The sequence below is a fragment of the Lissotriton helveticus genome, chromosome 1_1 (genome assembly GCF_964261635.1).
Source record: "Lissotriton helveticus chromosome 1_1, aLisHel1.1, whole genome shotgun sequence".
Classification (NCBI taxonomy): domain Eukaryota; kingdom Metazoa; phylum Chordata; class Amphibia; order Caudata; family Salamandridae; genus Lissotriton; species Lissotriton helveticus.
Window position 1 is genome coordinate 1,151,172,733 of NC_136057.1, and position 16,560 is coordinate 1,151,189,292.

Sequence of the window (16,560 nt, forward strand, 5' to 3'; positions counted from 1 at the left end):
GAGGTCAGACTTGTGTCTGTGGCGGCACCATCCTTTTTTGTGATGCTGGGCTCTTTAAAACTTTTACCGGTCAGGTAAGTGTGTACATGTTTTCTCCCTCTCGAACGGTGGAATTCTACCCCCGCCGTCAGGCCTGTCGGGGTAGGATGCCAAAGTGTTTGACACCAAACACGACGTGTTTCCATGCAGCCATTCCAAAGTTAGCATTTACCGCAATGCACTTAAGAGTAAATGGTTTGGCTGCATCACAGAACAGCCTCGGAGAATAGATTCCGAAAGCTGCAGAGGGGCTCAGCTCATGCTTGGGCACCCTATCACACAAAACCAAGCACTCTGCATTCAGGATTGATAAGGCGTGCCATAGGAGTGACTCATAGGTTTATATGTGTCAGTGATTAAAGGTAGATATAGGTAACCTATATCTTAGTAAGGGGTGCAAGCACCACCTTATCCAGGCTGCAGTAGCGGACCTGTGGTGCCATTTTGGAAGGCTTTCCAGGGGTGGCATAATACATGCTTCAGCCCCTGGTAGGCCTCTGGGGTACCTATGCCCTTGGTACCCAAGGTACCATATACTATGGACTCATAAGGGTAACGCAGTAATCAGTCTGGAGTGTACCTAAAGTACATGAAATCAATTTAGAGAGGACGCAGCTAGCCTGGATTCCTGAATAGCAGGGCCCCAGCCAGACTAAAGTTTAAATGCAGCAAAACACCAGCAAAAAGTGGGGTTAACCATAGTAAGCAGATCCTACTCTCCTACACTAACCTCAGAACATGGAAAGCTACTAATTGTGAATGGTCTTTGAAAGTCAACCTGTGTACCCGGAATGTGCAGATGAGAAAATCTACCAAAGTATGTTCTTTTGCACCTTGTGAATGGATGATGGCACATGTAGATCATATCATAATGAGGTGACAATTGATGTCATCTCCGGACTTGAAGGATCATTATGCCGGGCCCTTCACGTGAACCTGCCCAATCTACACATCTATGCCTAGGAATTGAGCCGCAACAGTTAAACATGTTTGATCTGCCACCTGAAGTGGTGGGCGTCTTTCACGGCTTCCAGGCGGTATTCCACACAATTCATTTTTGATATGTGTTGTGTCAAATATGTGTCCTTGTGTGCAGTTCGCTAGAGAGATCCTTTACAATTAAAACTGTTGGGTGTTCTCCTGTTTGTTTTTGTCAAGTTTTTGCAGTGGATACTATTGTTACTTGTTGTCTCTCCTGGCCTTTCTAGATTGCTGGTCAGCCATCCGAGATTAAATCACCTGTTATAATGAGATTTCTTAAAGGTTTGACACATGTTTCCTCTATAGCAGTGTGGTACCTTAACGTGTGACGTTTTTCATGTATGCTCTTCGAGAAGATGCACAGCTGCTTGTTGCATATTCTGACACTGAAGATTGCAATCACTTCAGCTGACCGCATGAGTGGTGCAACCACCTCACAACATCTTTTCTTTGGACACACTGATTCTGAAAACTCTAATGGCCTTGTTGCCCAACTTTGTGACTCCCTTCGACATTTGGAAGTACATCACCCTGCCAGCGTTTTTTCTGGCCTCACCTCTCAAAAGATGAGGAGAGGCTTCATCTTCTGGACACCAAATGAGCTTTAAACGTTTACGTTTAGCATACCAAAGACCATCAGGTGGCCAGTCAGCTTTTTAGTTGTGCAGAAGAGGGCCCTTGAGCTGGATAGTTCTCAGCATTAATATCTCTTATGCTGTGGCCAGGAAGCAGTCTCCAGAAGGTCTTAAAGCTAATTTCACTTGGCACATAGTGCATTTTTGCCAGGCGGGTATGTGGGCGCCAGTGCACATGTTTACAAAGCACTACTGGCTTGACACTCAGTCCGCTTAGGGGGACATTTTGCCCATTTGGTCCAGCTGTACTTTTTGGTTTGAGACCACTCAAGAGATTCTCCACCTTGTGGAGGTACTGCTTTAATATCAATTTTGAGGTGAGGAATATGCATTTAGAAGTATCCATCAGAAGGACAAGTTATTTACTTTGATAATGCTCTTTCTGGTGAATACTGTATATGACTACAGATTTCTCCGTTCTTTGTAGGGACCTCTTTTTCATACCAAAAAGTCCCAAGTTAAGAATTGTCACTCTGATGCCAAGAATTGTTTCATGCTTTGCATCTGAGGGTGCAGAAAGATTGAAGCAAGAAACTGACATAAGCATCCAGGGGTGGTGCTTATATGCAGCTCCACTCTGTCAATACCGGGGTGGAGTGGAGCTTCATGGTGCCACCTAGTGGCGCGCAGAAGCACTGCTAAGAAAGTTTCCGGATCTAGTCTGGTGCCTGGGGAGTATTCTATTGTGAGAAATCTGCAGTTAGAGAATCCATCAGTAAGAGCGTTACTGGTAAGTAACTTTTCTGATGGATACCTCTATAGGTACATTACTCGACTTCCAATAGTCCCAGGTGCCAGACTATTCGATATATGTCTGCAGTTGTTCTCCGCTGCTGGTAGAGGGCCCATGCTTGGCCACTACTTCAGCCACTGGGTAGTGATGATGTGATCAGGGCCATATAGTGCCAGGAGTTACAGTTGAGCTCGATGTTTTTTCTGCACCTCTCAAGGCGTCCGGAACGTCGTTCTCTCACAATCTGTGGAGAAAGAAAAATTATCTTAACCCCTTGGGCGTGGCCGCAATTCTGCGCCTGTTTTAATGAGTGGGCGGGATCATGACGGCCCCCAGCCGTCATCAGCACACACCCACCGTGATGCATGACGGACGGGGGCCGTCATCAGCATGGAAGGGGTTAAAATTCAAATTGTTACCTCTGAGCCACCTCTTTGATAGCCCTTCAAGACGCTAGTGGGCAAGACACATCTGACATTGTCATTGTTCCTATTCTAGGACCACCCCCATACACGCCAGAGGTATTGGCCTTTCATTCAGTTATAAGAAAAAAGCAGCAAAGATCCTTGATCTATTCAAACCTGCGGTGGAGCAAAGGGTAAATATTTGGACATATATTTAAAACATGGACCAGTCTTCTTCAAAACCATTTTTTAGGTCGAGCCTGGGCAGCGCATGCGCTGCTGCGAGGCATGCAATAGTGGCGTACGGCTTTGAAGCCCCGCTCACTCTCCGCCCATTTTTTTTATTGCCTTGTGTCATTGTCCTTTGTAAACGCTGGCTTCTGAGTCGTTATTAGGCTTGTTAGTCCCTCCTTGGTACCGCCTTATCTGCATTTGTTACCTCCCATAACAACTGGACCTTTTGCTTGTCTTGACACATGGTCTGTTTTATCTTGGCTGTGACCACTATTTTGTTTGATTATTTGCCCATATTCCAGCCACTAGGTTGCAGCACACCACCTACTTTTATTTTACTTATTAATGGCAGTCCGCTTTAACTATAGCAGGTGCGTTCCTTTATTTCTTTTTTTCTTCTTAGCTGCCATTCAAGTGTCCAAGTTGGAAACTGGTTTATCTGTGTTGCTTAAGTTGTGTATCTGGATACACGTGTATTTCGCTGCAGGACAGGGACTTGACAAGTGGAAGCTGGAAATTGCAAACGGGTACTAGGGTGGGCGATGCAGAGTGCAGACTGCCAGTGAGCAGTCTGATGGCGCCATTGTGCAATCGCGAGGTGGCATTGTAATGTTAAAAACGTGGACCTTTTGTTACGCTCCTTACTGCAGGAAATTGTGCCTGTGCTTGGTTAAGTAGATGCCAAAAGGAGACATGAAGGCTTCAGGAAATTGTTGATCCACATGTCTAGTTGCTAATTGTGCCTCACACCCTTAATCAGGCGTATGATGGTAACTAAATCTGATGCTCTCTACTTGCCGAGTCAGAGGTGACCAGACAACAGCATGGCAATAGGGACGCAAAATCTAGTGTGTAGTTTTTAATTGTAGAACCAGTGGCATAGAATATGGGATATGGGGCTTAATGCAAGAAATGGGCCCTCTTGATCCCCTGGCTCAATATTGAATTACAATGGTATAAGTGTGATGCAGTGGGACCCTCATACCCCAGGACCCCAGCGTCCCTGCACCTTGTGCAGTAATAATAGCTAAAACCCTGCTTACGAGTCTCCTAATTCTGTCGGTAATTCTATCGCCATCCCTCTTGCCACTCATCTCCTTTCTCCCTTTCACTTTCTCCTGCTTGTCCTCATTCTGTGCCATTCCTCTTCTGCCTCTAACTTGTCCCTGTCTCCTTCAGCTGTCTTCCCAGAAATTCTTTTTTCTGGCCACTTTGGTTTTCTCTTCCATTACCCCTTTTGCTTGTCCTTATCTCCTTTCTGTTCTTCTCTCAGCATTAGCCCATTCTCTCACTCAGCTACTTTTTCCTTTTCTTCTGTCCTCTCTGTCACCTTCTTTTTTTTCTACATCCTTTTGCTCTCTGACCCAATTTCCCCTTCATAAGTTATTCCCCAACTCCACCTTTGCTCTCACGTCGGATCCACTCCTGAAGAACAGAGGAGCAAGTTCAGACCACATTGAGGTAGCAACACAGGTGGTGAAGTCCCAGCTCACAGAGCAAATCCTTTAGGTTCACTGCTTCAACAGGGTTTTTATTTATTTTTATTTTTTTACATAGCATGGTATGCCACGCTGATAGTGGCGGCTTGCCTTTGCTTTACTTGCTGCACCACCTACGGCTGCATTTCTTTTTTTTTTTATGTAATTGCCCAATGCCGCGCTTACATGTTAATGTTGGGACATTTCGCCCCTTCAAGAAGCCAAGCTTAAGAGGGAAGGGTATAGGGGAATGTACATGCTAGGCGACACTGGGATATGATGTACAAGATCATTTCTGTGGTGCAAGTTGAAGGCTACTGAGGTGGAAGGCACTTGGACTTAACTCACTGACTGGCCTTGTGATATGACATAAGCAGACCTTCCCATTTCATTGAACTTAGAACTGTATTGTTCAAACAGGTATGCTGGTGAATACCAACTTGAAAAATGCTTTATTTTCTGCTGTGCTAGTCCTAGATTACAACTTAGAAGTAGCAGAAAGATAGAAGTATTGCTATAGATTTATCAGAGCAATCATGATGGAGTGGTTCCTCCTATTTACAATTTTGGATAATGTTGCTGTTACTATTTTATTTGCCGTCATTGTGGTTACAATTCATATCGTGTGTGTAGGCTAAAATTTGGATTGAAACAAACTCTATATATGTAGCCTTTCTTGTGTTTGTGTTCTTGAGTAGTGTGCTATGCCTTAATTAAAGAAGGCCATCGGGGTTCCACCAATTATCCCTGAACTGTCTCTTGGACCGATTGTTACCTGGAACTCAAATAGAGCTCAGTGGTTTATGGAATGGTTCCTATACAACTTGTTTTCTGATAAAAGTTGTCAGATTGACGAAGTTCTTAGTTCCAGTGGGTCTAGAAAACCAACCTCTGTGTCTCTAAAAAATATAGGGGACGTATAATAATAGCAAGGTAAAACTGTATTCTGGCACAAGTTTCAAACTATCTCAAGCTCTTCAAAATGTCTTCCCTAAAGTTGCCATCCCCTTCATCTTTGACAGAAGAAAAAGTATTAGGTAAAAGCTGAACACAGACTCACAACCCTGATTTTACTTTTGTTTAGTTTGCTTCCTTGTTGATAGTGTTTGATTTGATGTAAAAGAGCCATGAGTCTGGAAGGTGTTCAAATCAGGTTGGGGATTTCCGGATTCGGAAAAAGCACTTCATGATGTTAGAGAATTCAGTGCCATGAGATCTGAGCATATAGCTCAAATGGAATATCTTTGGTATCTTTTTTAATTCAGGTTTATGTGAATGGGGGCAGAATAGAGCAAGTAACTATGATCCATTTATACGATCTCGGATGTTTTGCACATTGTATCTAGGATGTCATTTTTCTTGTTAATAATTATTGTACATCTTTATCCAGGTTACAAAGCTTTTGAAGAACTATAGGTCACATTCTGCTTTGCTTGATCTGCCCTCCAAACTGTTTTACCACAAAGAGCTTGAGGTGTGTGCTGATCCTGTTGTAGTAAATTCCCTGTCAACTTGGGATAAACTACCGAGAAAGCATTTTCCACTGATCTTCCATGGAGTGAGGGTAGGTACAAACCTTGTATTACTACACTGATTATATTCCAATTGAAACACATTCTCACATTGAAGAGCACTGTAGTGGCTATTACCCCCTAACTATTTATAAAATGCTCTTAACTTACTAAATAGAAAAGTTAATTGGGAGATAATTTAGCTCCACCTTGTGAGAAAAATTCCCTTTTTGCACACGTAACTCCATTTTATGTGGTCTGATGCACCTAGCTTTTAAATTCTACACACTGGGGCACTGCAGTCCCAGCCTCAGAGAATCAAGTGCCAGACTTCCCCCAATTCCTTGCAAGTGCTGTCATTCTTTACTGCTTGTGATTGACTTCTGTTTGGTTTTGGTCTATCGTTTATACATTTGCCTCGCGTACCTGTGGTCCAGAAAGGATGGTGGGAGAGGGGACGGCCAACTAGAACATTGTCTTAAACGGGTATTGTGGTGAGATATTTCATTTCATCACAAGCCTATCTTCTGCAGTGCAAGTCGCAGGTATGTGCTTTCCCTCAGAAGAAAGTGGAGCCTCCTGGTACTTGTACCAGCAATCTTTGATCCCCCTCTACCCAAACCAAGACATGATTGCCTCCCACTCAGAGCACCACCTTTGTGTAATCATTCCAGGACTCTTATGTGAAATAGGTTGGTTACACTAAAGGAATGTACAACCCAGTCTGAAAGCGACTTCTCGAAGTAGATGCCCTATCTTAGAATTATCCCAGGGTGTCAGACTGAATCAGGAAATGTTTTGTGAGCAGTACTCCTGTGTGATGTTAGGTTACATTGTTTGGCACCATGTGGTGGTTTTGGCATCGTCCACACCAAAAATTATGTTCCCCATGCCTATGTAGGTGCCACCAAGGTACGTCAGCATCAGTTATTTTCTTTCGGTGCCAGTCAGCGCAGATCAGGGAAGAGCTACCCCTTAGTCGCTCTTTGGGCACATTTTTGTGTGGCAGGTCTGTCCTTTAATAATGCTGGATTTAGCCCTGTGGCACCGGTCACCGAAAGACGTCGGTGACAGACCCACACCTTGTTTTTCTGTGGTGCCTTGAGCGAGATCATGACCCAAAGGCCTGTCCGACTGCCGCGCCAAGAACCTTAAGACCTCGAGGGAGCGATCCCTCAAGATTCTGGCAGCTTGAAGTGACACAGAGCGATGATCGGGGTCCTGTTTTAAAGGAAGCTACCGGGAGCAGTCACGGAGCCCGAGGTCATTGTCACGATCAAAGTCATTGAGCCATTCGGGTAAGTTCCATAAAAAGAATAGCAAGAAATTGAAGCAGTCTTCGACTTCGCCTCGTCTGTCGACCAACGAGACGAGGGAGCGACACCAGTCGTGGCATGACTCCGTGGTTGAGCCAGTGCCTGGGCCGTCTCCACACCTCTCCAAGTTTCTGGGAGCTGTAGCGACCCCTGCCCAATTCTGAGAGTTTTATGAGGCCAGGCACCTCATATTTGAGGGGCCCATTCCCAAAGGTGCACATTAGGACCCCACAGGTTTGGGAGGGGCCCCTGCTGGACTCACACTGACAGCTCTGGCCACAGCACCAGCCGGGCCCCAGGGATCCACAGATGGATCCGGACTAGCGCCTGTTGTACTATCCCACCTTCCCCAGCGTGGTTCCTTGTCTGGTACGGTTTGTGCTGCCGCCATGCTTACACCGACTCCAACACAGAGCTGGAGGGGCACCGACTGGTGCCATGCCATACAGGTTCAGCCTGAGACCTATTCTTTTTTTTTTTTAAAACCTTTATTGTACAGTTCAATAAAGTTACAAACACGGGCCTACAACCGCAGGGGCCAGCCGCAACACAAGAATAAGACCCACTATATTATCAAATACCACAGTTCTACAGCCGACAACCCTGAGGTCTGGCAACGAATCAGGATAGACATTGTATTGAAACTCACAACACGGTACAGGGTAAGACGAAGGTTTAATTTTATGTTTAACCCCCCCCAATTTTATGTTTACCCCCCCCCAACCTAAAAGCAAGGAAAAAAGAAAACAGACATATCTGGTGTCATACATTCGAGCACTATGATAAAGTGAGTAGGTACGAAAATTGAATAGTCACAGATCAAATTAAAGGGAACGACCGAGACGCCTGCGCTAGCAAGAACAAATCAGGATGTACGACAAAGCAATCTATACCCCAACGCAGTCGCCCGTGCTCAGACCCCGCCCACCCATATACGTCAGGATAGAAAAAGAAGTACGGTTACCAGATACTGGAATACATACGAAGTCAGGATAATACCCCAACGTTATGAAAATAGAGAAAAGGAAAGCGTGAGATAAAGAAACCATAAAAACTTAATTAACTAACAAAACTATAGACCCATCCCCCCACCCTGCACCCCTGCATGTGGCTTTCGCCTAACCCCAACTAGCAGCATGCCTGTCGCCCCGACTAACTAAACTACAAAAAGTAAAAGAAGAATGGAGGAGGAAAATGTCATACAAACTCCCGGTCACCTTTCCCCCCCGCCTGAAACTAACAACCCCTGTCCTAAGATCACAGAGTACTCAAAAATGTTACAGGCAGAGCCAGACAGGGGAGACGTTGAATACCGCCCAACCTCCCGTAAGCATTACGTTAGCGAATCCCTTGTCCTCCAAAGCCCAGAAATCAGACCCAGTCCAACAGTCTCACCCTTGACCCCTCCGATCTTTCATGCGGACTTTGTCCGGTATCACCATCACCGCCCCAGGAGAGTCAAAGTTCGTAGGAAGTTCAATTAAGATTAATATGAGACCAGTCGAACACATTGAGTCTCCGCAAGTATCCTCCACCGGTATGATCTCCCTCACCGACATACAGTCCAGATATCCTTTCCTTCGTAGATGTAAAAGAACCACAAGGGCAGGAAGGGACGGTAGTAGTGACTTTCGGTTCTTGCTAGTCGTAGTCTCAGGGAGTGAAGAACCAGGTAGCTCCACAATATTCGGCTGCGATGGTGAATGTAGCGATACCCCAGAGAAACAATTCCGCAAGTAATCTGCAGACAGGTCAATGGCGTCAGAACTTGATCGCGCACGGGTCTTCATCCTCCGTTACTACCGGCATCGTGGGGGAATCAGTTCGTTGAAGATCATGCAATAGAACAGAGCCCAGACTTGGTCGCCCAGTTTCGATGTCACCAGCGATCATTTTATGGACAATGGTCTCCAGATGCAATTGAAGTGCCCCGATGGCGGCCTTTACGGTCTTCAAGGTCGGCTTGCAGTTCGTCCGGTCCACCTCCACTCGCTCGGCTCCAATCATAGAAGGGTTCCTCAGAGAGCCGGGTCTCTCCGGGAGAAGAGGCAAGAGCGGAGCGGACGGCAACGGAGGGTGCATTATCGGTCTGCAGTACGCCACCGCGAGCGAGGGCCCCGGCCCAGCAGACCCGGGAGGTGGCGACCGGGTCGCCGGGGACGGGGACTCCCCTCCACAGCCACAGACAAAGTCTATCACCACTCCTTCAGTATAAAACAGACCAGACGCTCGCCACCAAAAGCAGGTCAGGGTAACCTCCACTGCAAGAGACCGGACCCTGTCTAAGTCCCATGGCCGATGTTATTCAACTGCAACCCGGCTGGGCAAGTACTTGAGGCCCGGGCTCAGAAACTGGGTTAGGCCGAGATCTTAAACACGACACAACTCCGTCAATCTGGGCGATAAAATTCTCGGGACCACACCGTCAGATTCAGCAACAGTTCATCCACACGGGGGTCGGGCGTAAAATCAGGATATCTGGCAGGATCATCTAGCAGCAGACGGAGGTCGGCGGAGCCGGGAGCCTATGTAGCCATCTTGGTTGTTGCGTAGCTCCTCCTCCTCCTGAGACCTATTCTTATGGGCTAGGACTTGGGGAGGAATGGGAGGGTTTGCTGGACCCTGAGGCATACCAGCCTTACAATGAAGAAAATATTGACTGGTGTGAGAATCTGGGTGAAGCCAGTGGACTGGTCATTTCTCCAGATGATGGTATGCTTTCTCTCCTTATTGTGGCTGTGAGGGGGAGGAAGCGTCCTTTGCTGTGGTGGTGTGGACTGTGGCTGAGGTCCTTAATCTTCATCTATCCTCAGTGGCAGTCAAGGCGTCTCAACAGAGGTGCTGCGACCGGAAGTGTTCCCCATTGGACTGCTTCTCCCGTTCAGCTAAGTCCTCACAGACCTCATGGGGCTCATGTGAATAAGACAATTGTCTGCCGCCACAAACATCCCTCTCCAGGGGACTCAAACTTCCTCATCCAACACTCTACCCCAGAGAGCATGGTGTCCCAAGCCTCTACGTCCCATTTAAAACATTGTGCATTCTCTATTGCACCCCTGGACAGGGTATCTAAGAGGTTGGACACTTTGGGGAAGAAAAGGTTCTCTTCGGCCAGCTTGGCATCACGGTCTGTGAACACTGCTTGCCTTTTTTGCCGCTAGTCCCACGCCCTGTGGGATACAGTTGCGCAGATGCTACTAATAGTTCCAGAGGAGGCCTGAACAGTACTTTCTTAGGCTGTTGCAGATGGGAGAAATGCAGTGAAGTTTGCAATATGCTGTGGACTAGACACCACGACTCACTGGACAGAACAGTTTAGTCATTGGTGGCCTTGCGTGCCGCTGCTGATAGCGAAGAACTGGCTTTTCACGGGCTGTCCATCTTTTCCTATGGATATGCTCTTTGATGGCTCCCGTCTCTTCAGAGGCTGGGTGGATTTGGCACTGAAGTGCTGTAAGGACAGCATGGCTACGGCTAAATCCCTGGGTCTTTCCATAGCCCCTTGTCACCCTCAATCCGCCTTTCGCTCCTTTCGTGGCCACAGAAGGGGTGCATAGCCTTGTCCTCCGCAATGCGCAAAGTTTCCAGCCTCTGCGTCCCTGCCGCTCCTACCAGCGTCTTGGGCTAGGTGGCCAGCGGTCGGGTCAGTCCATCAGCCGCAGCCTTCAAACCTTCATTGTCTGCCCATGTATCATCCTTGCCGATACTACGTGGCTCATTCTTTCACTGTTTGACCCCCATACCAACATGGTTTTTCAAAACATTTCCAACTTTCTTGAGACTACTAGTATTTCTGACACAGGAGCCTACGGGGCCTATCTATGTGATTTATCCCACAGACACGTCTGCCGTGGAATTAAGGTGGCTCCTCCTGTTCTGATGAAGTGCCCGTTTTAAGGACTCAATGTTCCTCCACATATCATTGGGGTCGAAACGCTGACTGTCCCTTATTGTGCACCTGTACTGTATCTGTACTCACATATAGATAACAGTAATTGATTTACTGTATCTCTTCAATACTGTGTACCTTGGTTTATTTTTAGCCGATAAGGTGGCTAGACAGGTCTTTGTAAATACTGTATATTTCCTTATTTCACTTCTTTGAAACCCTCACATGAGCACAATTTCGAGCACCCTACTTTAACTTCCCTTTGGAGCATCTTTGTGCAATTGTATTAATTGTTTGCATTATGCCAATGCTGATATAAATATACTTGAATTTGAGGTCTATTTGAATAATGTGTTTTTTTTTTGGGTGATATGATTAAAATGAATATTTTTCTTCCACTGTGACCTTTTCTTTTTTGTACTGTCTGGTATTACCCTGGGCACCCAGTGGGCAGCCGGATTAGCCATCACCTGCCCCACCGGCAGTCTTTGGCATCGGATAGGTGGCTTTTGCAGATTGTCCGAAGGGGCTACCATCTGCCCTTCGAGACTACCCCTGCCTCCATGCCACCTCCTTACGACAGGCTCACGGAGGAACACCTATCTGTTTCTCGGCAGGAAGTGAGCTCTTTTGGCCAAAGGAGCCACAGAGAGAATGCTGATGCAGGAAGTGGGTTTTGGTTGTTATTACCACTACTTTCTGGTGCCCAAGAAGAACGCAGGCCTCCATCCTATCTTAGACCTTTGCTCTCTCAACTTCTTCCTCAAGAAGGAGAAGTTCGAAATGCTCACTCTTGCTCAGGTCCTATCTGCCTTGGACCCAGAAAACTGAATGTTAGTCTTTGACTTGCAGGACATATATTTTAACATTCCTGTCCTGCCGTCCCAAAGGTTTTCTCTGCAGTTCACTGTTGGCAATGAGCACCTTCAGTTTTCTGTGACCCCGTTCAGCCTTACCAGCGCCCCTTGGGTGTTCACCACGGTGATGGCTGTGGTTGCAGCTCATCTGCAGAGATCATGTGTGCCAATCTTCCCATATCTCACTGTCTGACTACTGAAAGCGAGCTCACCCCAGGCTGCAGTCTTCCACCTCCTGACGATAGCGCAACTCCTGCATTCGCTAGGGTTTACTCCTAACGTGCAAATTCACCCCTGACTCCCTTGCTGATGCTCCCAATCATCAAAGCTGTTCTGGACACAGTGCAGTTTCGGGCCTTTCCTCCTGGGCAGCGAGTCCCAGATATTCAGGCTATAAAACAGATATTTAGATCTCTACCCTGGATTATAGTGAGACTGGCTCTGAGGCTGCTGGACCTCATGGCTTCTTGAATCCTGCTAGTGACACATTCCTGTTGGCATATGTGAGATCTGAAGTGGGACCTGAGGTTCCAGTGGGTGTAGGATGAGGGGAATCTCTTGGAAATGGTCCAGATCCTGGAGACAGATCTGCAGTGGTGGTTATCGGACCGTGGTTGCGTCAGTGGCAGACCCTATTCCCTTCCCCAGCCAAATATCATTATAGTGACTGTTAGAAATGGGATTCCTGGTTGGCCAAGGCTTGCGCCAAGGCCAGGCAGAAACCACCATCTCTAGTTAGGGTAAGGAAGTCACCCGCCAAGACAACCCCTGCTCACCCCCTTGGTAGCTTGGCACGAACAGTCAGGCCTATTTCGGAGGCGATGTGTAAAGCATTTGCGCACGCACCCACCAGCAACAACCTCCAGGGTCCCCCACAAAAGGAACTCCACACAAGGTATATATGAAAATAGCCTTTGTATTGAAAAACACACTTAGATATGAACACGCAATTTACAAGGTGCCAGGGGCACCGGCGGAATTTACAAGGGACTATGTACAGGGCAGGGCCATGGGACCACTGCTAGGAATATGCACAAGATGGAACTGGCATTAGAACACAACAATCAGGAGCTTCATAGAACTAGCACTAGGACTCACTATAACCATACGTAACATACATTAGGCATAGGATATTCAGGAAGGAACAAGGACAAGGTACATAATGCATCAGAAGCACCTTCACAGGTGCAACACAGAATAATTCCAAAGTATCACAGTCAACAGGAGCTCATAACTTTCAACAGGCCAACTGGCCTCCCTGGGGCTAGGACACCCAAAGTCACGATTTTAGGACAGGCTGTAGGTAGTCAGAACAATAAACCTACACGTAGCAGCTGCCCACGAAGTGCTGGGCAGCTGTAGATGATTATGAGGGCAACACGTTGGAGCCTCGCGGGCTCGGGCCGATATGCAAATGAGGGAGCCTCTCGGGCTCGGGAATGAAAAGGGGCTGGGGCCGAGCCTCGCAGGCTCGGCGGGACAAGGGACAAAGGTGGGGCCCCTCGGGGCTCAAGAAACAACTTGGGCTACGTTGGGGCCTTCTCGGGCCCAGAAATAACAGGGGGGGGGGGTGGAGTCCCTCTCGGGGGACTCGTGATCGCGGCTTGCCCCCTGAGCCTCTCGGGCTCTGCTTCGCATAGGTGGAGTCCCTCTCGGGGGGACTCGTCATCAGGGGAGGCCCCACGGGCCTCTGGACACCCAGGCGCTCACGCTGGAGGGGAGGGGCGGGCACCGGCAATGTGCCCCGACGCTCCTCCTCTCCCTCCTGCAACACTCACCGGGTTTTGCTCACGCCGGTCTCTCCTCGCTCTCCGGGGCTCCCTCTCGCTCCTGGGGGCCCCGGGGGGGGAAGCGGCAGTCCTCTCGGGGGGAAGCAGGGGCGCAGAGTAGGCTCCCGCCGCTCCATGCCTCGTCGCTCTCCTCAGGCCGCTTCACAAGCTCCTCGGGCTGGCAGCCAATCACGGCGCGGCCCGGGGACACGTCCGTAGGAAATCCCGGGCCGGCAGCCAATCCCAGCGCGGCCCGGGGGGGAAGGCATCACGAAGGGTCCCGGGCCAGCGGCGGTGAACTTAGGGGGATAGCGAGGGGTAGGCTACCTCGTAAATATGGCAGACAAGGGGGTCAGCGAGGTAGGCACTCGCTGGGGGCTCGGGGACCTTCCCGAGCACGGGGCCAATGCCGGGTGGGCACCGGCTTGTCGAATAAAGCGCTCCCAGCGCTAGTAACAGGAATAAAGCGCTCCCAAGCGCTAGGTCAGGAATTCAGCGCTCCCAGCGCTATAAGTGAAAGTAGAGCGCTCCCAGCGCTATAAGTAGGATAAAGCGCTCCCAAGCGCTAGAGGTCAAAGGAGAGCGCTTCCCAAGCGCTAGAGGCACCGAAAAGAGCAAGGTCCATAAGAAGTCCAGGACCTCAGGTGGAGCACAGCCGCTCCTAGAAGGGGAAGACCATCAGATGTCCAGGAGCTGGGCAGGGCCCAGGGAGGCAAGCTTTACCCTGAGCCCAAGCAGCAGCATGCCCCTGGTAGATTCAAGTTGGGAACAAGAACCTTTTAGAAGAGGTCACAGCCTCTTTTTATACATGAGGTTCCTTTGTCTAAAGGGGCAGGCAGTGTGAGAACCAGCTAGAACTGGTTATAGGGAATTCCTTTCACTGGCCAGGCTAGTGACATCAGACACACCCCAGGGGGTGGAGCCAGAATTGTGTGGGGAAAACCCAGCCTCATTCAGGACCCTCAAACCAGACAGTCAATCCACAAGCAGGCCCAGGCTCACTCCTCCCCTCACATCAGCATGCTAAACACTCCATTCACCACCGGGGCAGACCCTCCCAGACTCTTGGAGCCAGGCTCACCAGCCAGCCTCAGCCAATCACACGCCAGACACAAATTACACAAATATGACCTCTTCTAAAAGTGGGACTTCTACACTAGACACAATCATGCCGCATATACCATTGAGCAGCATTCAATCTCACAAGCTCGCACATACCAGACTCGACCCTGCATAACCCACGCATCAGGAACTACCAGGGACACATACATTCCCCATGCATTCCTACGGGAGGGCAGGCCTCTCTCATCACACGCACTCAGAGTGGGAATCACCATCCCCAGGTTACATATAACAAGCAAAAACGTCAGGGGTGGACCTGCCAGAAGGCCAATCCTGGAGTCGAGAGCCCTGCTGATTGAATCGCGGCTGACCCTGAGAAGAACTCGCTACTTTGAACCCTGGATCCTCGGAGCACTGCTGACGCTGTCGCGGCCCGACTTCGCTGAACCATCCTCGGAGCCCTGCTGACGCTGTCACGGCCCGACCTCGCTGAACCATCCTCTGAGCCCTGCTGACACTGTCGCGGCCCGACCTCGCTGAACCATCCTCGGAGCCCTGCTGACGCTGTCGCGGCCTGACCTCGCTGAACCACCCTCGGAGCCCTGCTGACGCTGTCGCGGCCCGACCTCGCTGAACCATCCTCGGAGCCCTGCTGACGACGTCGCGGCCCGCCCTCGCTGAACCATCCTCGGAGCCCTGCTGCCGCTGCCGCTGCCCGACCTCGCTGAACCACCCTCGGAGCCCTGCAGACGCTGTCGCGGCCCGACCTCGTTGAACCATCCTCGGAGCCCTGCTGACGACGTAGCGGCTCGACCTTGCGAAACCCCTGTGCCAGGCTGGTACTAAGACTGTCCCGCTACCCCCTTCCCACAGTTACCGAGACATTAAGGATCCCGCGATCCGCTTGTACATATTGCTGAGAGAACCTACCTTTATTGCTGATAAAAACTCAAAGAATCTACCCTCTTGTGTGGTGCCCCTTTGTTGTGGTGTGATTGCTCAGCTGTTACAATTCTAGGAGAGGAGCCTCGCCAGGAGGCCTCTCGACGGTGCTCGGCCAACGCCAGAAGGAGAGGTGGGTCTCGGGGTGGTCAGTCAGACAGCGTCTGCCTCCCCGGGGATCGCCTTTCTAACATTGGCTGCCAATCATCAAAGCTGTTCTGGATACAGTGCAGTTTCGGGCCTTTCCTCCTGGGCAGCGAGTCCCAGATATTCAGGCTATAAAACAGATATTTAGATCTCTACCCTGGATTATAGTGAGACTGGCTCTGAGGCTGCTGGACCTCATGGCTTCTTGAATCCTGCTAGTGACACATTCCTGTTGGCATATGTGAGATCTGAAGTGGGACCTGAGGTTCCAGTGGGTGTAGGATGAGGGAATCTCTTGGAAATGGTCCAGATCCTGGAGACAGATCTGCAGTGGTGGTTATCGGACCGTGGTTGCGTCAGTGGCAGACCCTATTCCCTTCCCCAGCCAAATATCATTATAGTGACAGATGCACCCCTCCTGGGATGGGGCGGCCATCTGGGAGAGGTGAAGATCAGAGGACTATTGTCTCTGGTGGAATGTAGACTACACATCAATCTGTTGGAGCTACAACTGTTTGGCATTAAAAGCCTTTCTAACCTCCATCCAGGGAAGGCTAGTGCGG

At 49.2% G+C, this 16,560-nt stretch overlaps 1 protein-coding gene across 2 annotated transcripts in view; it reads left to right on the plus strand.

The window, feature by feature from the left end:
* The window catches only part of MOV10L1 (Mov10 like RNA helicase 1), a 1,293,514-nt gene that overhangs the window by 873,854 nt on the left and 403,100 nt on the right, over positions 1-16,560 (plus strand). For both annotated transcript variants that reach the window (XM_078678939.1, XM_078678944.1), the window contains one exon: positions 5,895-6,068. In XM_078678939.1, the coding sequence (XP_078535065.1) occupies positions 5,895-6,068 (174 nt within the window). The remainder of the gene's footprint in view (positions 1-5,894; positions 6,069-16,560) is intronic.